The following is a 10,244-nucleotide window of genomic DNA, read 5'->3' on the forward strand; positions in this document are numbered from 1 at the left end:
CCCACCCGGATACATAATGTGGGTGAGTCTCCCCGGGGTTTCATCTCTTGGTATATGTTGCTCCTTGGTTCCGTGCAATTTTTTTGTCAGCACTTTTAGGCTTTGATAGCTAATCTGAGACTTCCCGGCCCCTGCCAGGGCTCTGCACATGGACCGCCAGGGGCACTAAGGCGGGCACTGGGCCGGATTCATCACGTTGGCGCAAAGTGTATTGTGTATACGAGTTTCTCTACGAAGTGCGTAGGCAAGCTCGAGGCGTGCGATGTCATCAAGCAGCGTAGACATCGTACGCAAATGTTGATAATCCGGTGTAATCCCTAGGGCACGTACCTGCTGGCTGTTGAGGGGCGTGCCTAGCATTAAACCAATCAACTGTGCGACCCTACCAATAGGCCAAACTGATGCCTCTCTTGTTATGTCCATATTGTCATAGTGTCCTACAGGTGCTGGGGGATGTGATTAGTTTGTCCTCATTTTGTGTTGTATCGATTGTGTTAAACACTCGATGAAAGAGCGACACGTACGCGTGCGTGCGTTGCGTGATGCACGTACACTCGTGCGATGCGTATGGCTTGTGCACGCGTAACGTCGCTGCGTGTGTCACGTACACGTGCGTGCTTGCGTATCGTGACGGGGTGCGTGCGTGCGTACTAACGTGGTGCTTGGTGTGCACGTTACAAGTGCGCTGCGTGTGCATCGTACGAAGTGAGCACGCGTGTGCACGTACAGACGGCTAAACGTGCCGTCACACCTAGCATCCAGTTGCGGTATGGTTGCGAACTAAAAATAGTGGTGCATACAGTTCGCGAACGCAACTCACGCACGCAACTAATAGGTTTTATAGGTTTGAACGTACGCAACAGCACGCAGGTGACTGCAGACACACGCAAGTACAGTTAGAAATTTTGCATGTCTCAAGTATTCTCTTGCGGAATGCCTGCGCATCAATTTACCAAGACAGGGACGCAACTAGGTTAGCTACGTTCACGGAACACGATGCAACACGATCGCTAACAGGTTACGCAACTCATAAGTTAAATGAACGCAGGTGTGATCGCAGCGTCCAAATTGAGGATATCTGGCCCAGGTTTTGGATAGGTTACATGTTGCGAATGTGTTGCGATCATGTTGCGATCGTGTTTGCGTGCCTGTTGCGATCCATGTTGCGGTGTGTAAGCGTACCCCAACCTATGTGTGCATATATCCAGCGTATCCAACCTATTGTGCGTATTCCCAGGTATCCCCAACCTATTGTGCGTATTCCCAGGGTATCCCGCCCACCTATTAGTTGCGTGTGAGTTCGTGTTAGTTGCGTAATACAGTGCGTGTTGAGAAATGGTATAAATAGTTGGCTTTCTAGATCGGTGGTCAGTTGTTGGTGGACCTCGAGGTGACAACATGGAGCTACCTCTTGCTGTATCGGTATGCAGTTTATCTGGTCATGTTAGCACCCAAACACGATACAGTGGGGGGTTTAGACGATCAATTCAGCAGGTGCCTTTGACTTTGGTCTCTACGACCAGCTTCTGGTGGAGTCGGAACGAGGACCAAGGTGCAGATTCCGAACATGTTATGAGGATGCCCCCGGATACTGTAAAGATGACTCTAACGCGAGAGTATGGTCGCTCGCATCACAAGCAAAACCCAAGTACTAGTTGCCCTGGACCCTGGCCTGAAGTTGGCAGTCACTTTGCGGCACCTGGCCTCGGGTACCGAAAGTACTACCGACATGCAGTTTCTACGGTATTACAGGTTTTTTTATATTACAGGTTTTTACCACGTGACCGATATTCGCAATTAGCACGCCAACTAGCACGCCAGGTCCAACGCAACTTGTAAGTTTTGAAACGCCAACTCTACACGCACTAGCAGCAGGTTTCGCAACGCAACTTGGTAAGTTTGAACGCACTCACACGCAACTCGCACGCAACTCGTACGCGGTGAATCGCAGATATTGGGGGATCATCAAGTTCAGTTTCGACCTCACACGCAACACATACGCAACCCACGCAAACCCACACGCACTCACACGCAACCCATAGGTTTGAATAGGCTAGAAATTCGACAAATTGTCTGAGTTTGGGTTGCGTTTGGTGGCGTACAAAAATATTTTGTATTATGAAAAAAAACCGTCAAGGCGCGCCGCCTGTCTGTGTAGTATGGTAATGTATTTAGTTTATTTTTAGTTGAGTAGTAATTGTTATAAATGTTTTCTCAATTAAAATGCATGCTGCGGTATGCTGAGAAACACTGCGAAAATTTCGAGTGGTGTTACGGCATCTCGTCAGCTCGTGTAAAGTTACGCTAAGGTTTCGAAAATTTTTGCTTGATGAATCCACCTAAAGGCCTCGCTTGCGTACCGAAATCGTACGAAATTTAACTATAATAAGCTGTGTTTGATGATCGAACTAAGCCGTGATTGCGTACAACAAGATTTTACGAAAACTCTTTTTGCGTACGCAGCGTTGCATGAATCGATTAATACTACCGCCATGGACCCCACCCTCAAGTGCAAGCGCACCGTGGTCTCAGATTCTACAGTTTCACAGAGCGCATTCAGGGGGGGGTCAGGGGGTATGGACACCCTACTCGCGCAGAAAGCCATCTGAGGGGGTCTATTTCAAAAAATTTCCCTGGGGAGAGCCCAGACTCACCCTTCGCGGTGTTCTGTAAACGCCCGCTGTTTCGCCCCCCCTGAGAAAATACCTGGCGCCGCCCTGCTAGATGTATGTAATGTATGTTGAATGTATACAATGTATGTATTGTGTTTTGCTGTTTGTTGTGTGTGTGTGTGTGGTGTGTGTGTGTGTGTGTGTGTGTGTGTGTGTGTGTGTGTGTGTGTGTGGTGTGTGTGTGTGTGCTGTTCGTGGTGCGCGATCGCGCGCGTGTGCGTCAATTATCTGTGGGCTGTGCTCTCGTCTAGTGATGTGATGGCTATGCGATCAAATCCCCGAACTCCTCGTACGGTTAACCCCTGGTGCTGTGTGTGTGTGTGTATTCGTGTTGCGTGCCGTGCGTGGGTGCGTCGTGCGTGCGTGCGTGCGTGTGTGTGTGTGTGTTGGTGTGTCATGTGTGTGCTCCAGTGTGTGATGCGCGCGTGCTGTGCGGTTGCGCGCGTGTGTGCATTGCGAGGGCCGTAGCCTGTTGAGGGGAGGGGCAAGGGGGCTATAGCTAATAATCATAAATAACCCTCGTGGGTTTTTTGGTCCACTTAGTCGTGAAGATGTCTCCAGACCCCTCTACCACACGAGTGGACATGGTCAAGAGCTGCGCGCCCGTCGCTCATCATTACCACGAGTTGAGGTCGTGAAAATTTTGGCCCTCCCCCTAGCATCGGCCTGGTCGTGGTGGTGTACAAACAGTGCCGCGGAGCGAGCAGCGCTCATCTAACGTTACTGCGGTGCCTCTGTGGTGGAGTGGTGGGATTCTAGTAAACTGTTAGTCCCAAATGTTTCACATACACGCCGAAACAGTGGAATGCCAGGATGGGTATCAGGAACCTTTCAAGATGTTCGTTGCGATCGTTATGAAAGTTGCCACGAGATGGCGCGTATCGTTTTAAGTGTCTTCAGATTAAAGATGTGAAGTGCCGCATCATACGTATGTAAGGCAACAACTATCTGCAAGACAGAATAGGTAAGCACTTCATCCATATTACCTACGCAAGCCTACAGGCTGCATAAGAGAGGCTTGCACCTGTAACAATTAACGTCAGGCAAGAATCACAGTACACCAACCACTCTGGCAGTAGCCACTGGCAGTGGCATACTATTCATGTTAACATACTGACAGTACAGAATGACATAGAAATTATACGATTTAAGGAGCATAAACTTCTTTAACCAAATGTTTGCATTTTGAAATTTCACTGTGAACTTGTAGCCTCATACCATTCCGTGGATGTATAGATTCTAACTAAAAGCAAACGCGGCAAGTCCAATTCTTTCTAAACACAGACAGTCAACAAATAATGGTTTAACCCTCCTCTTGAGGTCCGAAAAGGTTATATGACACTTACTTTCGCAATGTCAGCAGAAACGTAGATTTCATGGCCTCTTTCCATAATGCTTAAGAAATGCCTAGGTCACCGCTGAATACAAAAATTTTTCATCGCTCCGTAGACCTTGTCATCAAAAATGTCTAAAATCTGCCCTGTGCCATTGACCTTTGACCTGTGACTCCAATTTCGGACAGTGATGCGCTTTTCTACGCGATGATGCTACCACTATACGAGCCTCGTCGAGCGTTTGATTTGTGCCGCAATTTCCCGCATTGCCCTCCCTATAACTTAAGTTAGGACGGTGAATGTTACTTATTTTACACTCTTGACTTTGACCTTTGACCCCCAGCTTCGACATCCCAGACTCATTTTCGGGATACCCCCCGTCCCGAATTCGTGACCGTACGTCGAGCCGTTTAGATTTGTGCCCAACTGTTGACGCATGGACGGACGGACGGGCGGACGCTCGCACGGACGGACGATCATGAGATTCTACAAGCTGCATCTGACTATGTCAGATGAGCTAAAAATAGAAAAATAAAAACACGTACTTGATTTAGCTTACCTCATTCACTATATCCTTACTTGCAGATAAGCGATCATTGCGGGAAATTAATCCATGTACACTTTTTGGATGTGCAGATCCGTGCCTATATATAAAGCAAACTACTGAACAGAATTTCTTGCCAATCAGATTCCCGTAATATATATCCTATCTCACCCCGTACACTGCTGCTCGTTTGGAATCCCCATGCACTGCCAAAACGCAAAGGGAAGGGAAGCTCAATGACATGTATCAGAGCCCTAGAGGAAGTACAGGCTGCGCTGCTAGGCCACCTATTTAATGTAATGGTGGTTTTGTCAGACAATACAGCTTTCACAAGATGTTTTTGTCACGCAGCCAGAGATAAAACTGGTGTGTTTTAGTCGTGATAAAACTCTATGTATTGTCTTCCTAGATTTGCAACTGCTAAACAATTGTCACAAATACAATTTTCGACGGGCACCTTCTGTAGGCATGCCACACTCCAGATTAAATGCTTTACGTCGGCCCTACGTCATGTCCTTTGGGCTACAGGTCCGCCCCCTATCGTTGTACATTGATATTGCAAGGGACCTTCTGCAGAGCAGTGCCACCACATTGAAGTAGTGGGGTTGCAATTCTTGATGCGCACCTTCTGTAGACATGTTACACCCCAGCTTAAATGGTTAACATCGGCCCTACGTCATTTCCTTTAGGCAACAGGTTGCTGACGAGTCCGCACTCTATCCATGCACATTGGTATAGCAAGGGACCTTCTGCAGAGCAGTGCCACCACATTAAAGAAGCAACGGTGCGATTTTCGATGTGCACCTTCTGTAAGCATGTCACACTCCACATTAAGTGCTTAATCATTTATGTCTGCCCTACGTCATTTCCTTTGGGCAACAGGTTGCCGACGTGTCTGCGCCCTATCCTAGTCTATTAATTAGTAAAACAATGAACCTTCCACACAGCAGTGCCACCACACTGATGTAACGTTGGCCCTACGTCACTTCCTTTGGGCGACAGGTCGCCGACGTGTCAGTGCCCTATTCCTATTCATTGATATAGCAAGGAACCTTTCACAGAGCAGCACCACCACATTGAAGTAGCGAGGGTGCAATTCCATTTTATGTAATTTTCATGATATATAATCTTACTCTGATATACAGGTTTCAATGAACAATTTTATTCCACAATCTGAATTACATTTGTTATTCAGCTATTCGTCATTCAGTATCTCAACCTAAAATACGAAACACAAATACATGCATGAGCAAAGTGTTCCCTCAAGAAAGTCTAGAACAGATTAAATGATACCCAGCATGCTAGGATACAAATAAAAAGCCCTAACCTGCATATACTGTAAGATAAATGATAGTATCGACAGGCAGTGCATTGAAAACTATCTACAAGTTATTTATAAGACTTTGCATTTAATCAAGAGCTAATAATACTGTTACTAGTATTATTAGCTCATGATATAATCTTTTAAAACACATGAATGCAATATTGTAGTCTTTGGGCAATAACCAAGAATTTCTGACAGAATACTGCGTGAGGGTTGAGACCAAACTCCACAGATATCACCAAGTGAAATACCAACTGGAAGTTTGTACAGGTTGACAAAAACCAGTATAACTCGATTAAACTGTACAAGTTTCTGTTTTAAGAAATTATTATAAACCACTCCATAGTAAAACCAAGTACATTGAGTAAAACAAAGATCAGTTGTCTCTTTGATCAGTTCCTCTTCCTCTCAAGTAAATTCAGCCTACATGTTTTCATCTTCTATCATAAGGAGCAGCTCTACGCTTAAATTCTCCTTCCCACCATTTTACTCGATCATCCGTTTACCCTTGCCGTACAGAGCTTCTATTTCATCAGTTCCTCTTCCCTTTAGAAGGCTTTGCCCGCATCGAGGGGTCAATTTGATCATCGCTGAGCCCTCGCGCCGCAAACAGGCGCTGTGCGCGCTGCTGCAGCGTGCCTCCACACTTCATCCCACGCGACATCAACTCCTCCTTCAGAACATCCAGACCGAGCATCTCCAGCTGTGTCGCTTCGTCATACGAATCCAGGTCTACGGGATCGCGACCTGCTTCCGATTCTAATCCAGCGGGAGAGCGTGGGGGCGTCTGCTGCCGTGGTGGAACAGCAGAGAGCGCGGCGAGCAGACCGGTCTCGGGTGAGGTGGGTTGCTCATCATCTACGTGTGGCGGTTTGCTCGCCTGCTGTTGGGCTTCCTGTGAACTCTCCGCCTCCACCAACGTCGCATCTTTGCCTGAAGTAATGCGTCAACAAGACCAATTCAGTCACGAGCAAAATGCATATTACTAACTACGTGATAGGAATCGTCCTTGTACGATATTTTAAACGTTAGTGTGTACTTTGAAAAGGTGAAAGCAAAATTTAGTTTGACGTTTCTAACGATTTTTAAAAGGAGCCATTCGTGGAAAACTGACAGTGTGAACAGACATACTCTTACCACAACGACTTTCTTCATTGATATCTTCTGAAGTAGAGGTGTCACCCTGCGAGTCTAGCTCTTTCTGTACAGACTCTGCTGACAGCACCACCTCACTGGTAGAACAACTGCTATGAGAGTCTGCAGTGACTCTGTCTGTGCTTTCCTGACCCTCGCTCTCCTCCATGCGAGTGCTGCCACCTGCATTTCCATCCTCACAACCGCCGACACGTTCGGGCGACCGACCGTCACGCGACGTCCCGTCAGCTTCTTCCTCCTCCTCACTGCTATCCAACTCCAGGTCTTCACCGAGCCACATTTTGGGCTTCTTTCTCTGCGTCGGCACGGCCTCCGCGCCTCGCTTGTGCGCCCCGGCTCCTCCCGAGGTCGAGGCGCTCTGCATGCCCTGTTGTAGGGCTTCGTCGACATCGCCAGAGATGGCGCTGCGGTTCTTCTCGTAGTCGGGATCGCTGAAGTTGTGTTTCGGCGGCTGCATCAGTCGCTCCAGTCGTTGCTTCCTCCTCTCCTGTTGCTCGCGATCTCGCTCATGCTGCTTGCCAACCCAGTCCTGCAATCAACAGCTGTAGTCAAATCCCAATTTCTAAGGGCAAGGCAAGTGTTTTATCTGGTCTAACCAAAAAGTTTAAGGCAGCACAGCAAGTTGTAGGAGCACTGAAGCAAAAATTTCCTGCATCGATGGGTTATCGTGGCAGCAATTGTTTTGTCAATACTTTCTATGTGGACAGAGTTTCTCCTACATAAGAGGCACTGCGGCGCACTGCTGTTGTCAAATTTAACAACGCCGTTGTGAAAATGTTCCTGAATTTACCCGCCATTATCAAAATAGTGTCAATCCAAAAATAAATAGATCACCACGTGCTTCTGACTATATACATGGAAAATCGTCATGAAATTCACAGCAATGTTTCTTTTTGCGTGCCGGCACACTCCTGTGTCATTCCAGATTACAGCTTTTTCCTCGATTCCGGGAGTTTTGCTGTCACTCCCTCATACCAGCGTGGTGCCCACCCCTACATATACAGCAATAACCACGCCCACACGACTGTAACAATCAGTGCATTCGCGTCCCCCCCCCCCGTACTTCAATCAATGCCGCCCCAGCCAGCAAGCACGAGCCACGATGTGCACAGCCACGGACGTGGGTAACAGGGGTGTCGCGGGCTACTTTTTTTCAGTTTTTTTATTTTGCGTGAATGCGTGAGAATGCGTAGGGCATGCGGGAGCGCGGGAGAATGGGTCGAGATGCGCGAGTCTCCCGCGAAATGCGCAGCGTGAGACTTGGTAGGTCTGCTAACAGAGTAAGATTTAAACTAAAAGGTGACATTTTATTTTCGGGGTGCATCAAATACAGTCTAAGAGTAAGACATTCACATTTTTTAAATTTTGCTGGGGGAGACCCCCAGAACCCCCTCTACCTCTCCCCCCCCCCCGCGTCTGCCTGCAGAATCCATATCCGAGCCTACTGCACGCCTTTGAATCCATCAATGTGCGTTTTTTCCCCAAACGGGGCATTACCGCCATTGTCTAATTTTCCCTCAGAAGAAATCCTGATGGAAAAAAACAGAAGTTCAAACATAGCGTGGAATTTAATGTGTTCAGTTTTCAGGAGTGACAAGCAGTTTACAGCAAATGGGAAGAGATGCCACTGCACTTGTTATTTTTGCTGTAGCGGAATTCAATCACCTAATTATTGCTTAGAGTTTGCACAGCAATCAATCGTTAGAATTTATTAGCATTTCAAGAATATGTGAAAGAAATTTCAATGCCTAGAAAAGTAAGAGAATTTGGTAAAGTGGCTGAAAATTGTGGAAAATGCGTGGAAAGTTATAGTCCATATAGTTAAAGTATAGAAAAATATAAAATTTAAAAGATGGTAGGAAAGCGCATGAGGGAATTAGAAAGTTGGCGTATTAAACTTCAGGTGTAGGAGTGGGACTGTGGAGTGGTAATGTGTGCATAACACTTTTGTTACTTGTACACTGGACTTGCTTACAGTCATTCTGTAGGTCGTAAATTAAAGCACAGGTTATTATCAGTTAATAAAAGAGTCACGTAAAATTCTGTAAAGTCATATCTGTGATCCATGTAAACACAATATGACAAGTATCCGCCATACACTGAGTAAGTATTTGTATTTTTTGTCACAACCAAACAGTTAAACCACCAGACACAAATGATAATACAAACCTTAATTCGCTTCTCCTGATTGATATCTCTCAAGCGACGACCACTAAGATCCCTGCAAGCCTCGCGATTGGTTGTTTTCTCTATCTGTGCACCAATTGCCCGAAGCATGGAACCAAAGCCACCTTTTCCACCAGGGAGACGAGCCCAAACGACGAAGACATTGCCTGATGTGATAGGTGTGTCATCTCTAATAAGTTTACCATTGGATGTCAGGTAGATCTGTGTTGATATATACAACAAAACACATATAAGATGAATATCCACCTTTCAATAATATTTTCAGTTAAATTAAGGTTAAGTTGTGCTACTTGCCAAGTTCTAATGGAGAGTATTCATTAGAAAGTTGCCGGTACTTGATTTTAGTGATGGTTGATAGGATAGGATGGTTGATAGGATGGGTGATAGGATTTGAAACCTAATTGGTTTGATATCTGCTACTTATAAATGCTGATGATAGTGAAAGTTACATTTTTTATTTAATACGTTTAGACCAGGAACTTAGAACAAAAGGGAAAATATATTCATTATGAACTTAAAATAGTTAATACTCGTGTTTTTCATAGTAATAGTTAATACTCATGTTTTGCATAGTAATAGTTAATAGTGTCTTGCATAGTAATAGTTAATATCACAGGAATAGATAATAGGGAAGGAGTGTGACATCAATAAACAAGGGAAATTCGTCATTTACTAGCCTTATAATACCTACGATTTACTACGCGTAACTCATCCAACTTGAGCTCAAATCGTAAACAGTACATTTGCCTAGCATCGTGCGAAATCGTTTCCTCGTATACCAGGGTAAAAAATACTTTTTTTTCACCAGAGCCATTTTTCTGACTTGTCAAAAATTTAACAGAGCCATTTTTTGAAGCTCCAGAGCCATTTTTTATGTATCCAGAGCCATTTTTTATGTATCCAGAGCCATTTTCATAGTTTCAAATTTTCGAAAAATACGTAATATAATCAATATATATAATGTACTCTTATTTTATTTGTGGGGATGGGGACATCAATGTAAATTGTATGTATTATTAATTCCATGA

General features: G+C 45.5%; 2 protein-coding genes across 2 annotated transcripts in view; both read right to left on the bottom strand.

The window, feature by feature from the left end:
• The window catches only part of LOC106813833 (DNA helicase MCM8-like), a 15,164-nt gene extending 10,493 nt beyond the window's left edge, over positions 1–4,671 (bottom strand). The window contains exon 1 of the mRNA XM_014818062.1: positions 4,566–4,671. Coding sequence (XP_014673548.1) covers positions 4,566–4,570 — 5 coding nt within the window. The 5' untranslated portion in view covers positions 4,571–4,671. The remainder of the gene's footprint in view (positions 1–4,565) is intronic.
• Positions 4,672–5,690: 1,019 nt separating this feature from the next.
• Positions 5,691–10,244, bottom strand: part of LOC106813836 (protein SDE2 homolog) — a 12,109-nt gene continuing 7,555 nt past the window's right edge. Inside the window, exons 2-4 of the mRNA XM_014818067.1 lie at positions 9,199–9,417; positions 7,012–7,558; positions 5,691–6,807 (exon numbers count right to left, since the gene is read on the bottom strand). Coding sequence (XP_014673553.1) covers positions 6,407–6,807; positions 7,012–7,558; positions 9,199–9,417 — 1,167 coding nt within the window. The 3' untranslated portion in view covers positions 5,691–6,406. The remainder of the gene's footprint in view (positions 6,808–7,011; positions 7,559–9,198; positions 9,418–10,244) is intronic.

The sequence above is a fragment of the Priapulus caudatus genome, unplaced genomic scaffold, assembly GCF_000485595.1.
Source record: "Priapulus caudatus unplaced genomic scaffold, Priapulus_caudatus-5.0.1 Scaffold832, whole genome shotgun sequence".
Classification (NCBI taxonomy): domain Eukaryota; kingdom Metazoa; phylum Priapulida; class Priapulimorpha; order Priapulimorphida; family Priapulidae; genus Priapulus; species Priapulus caudatus.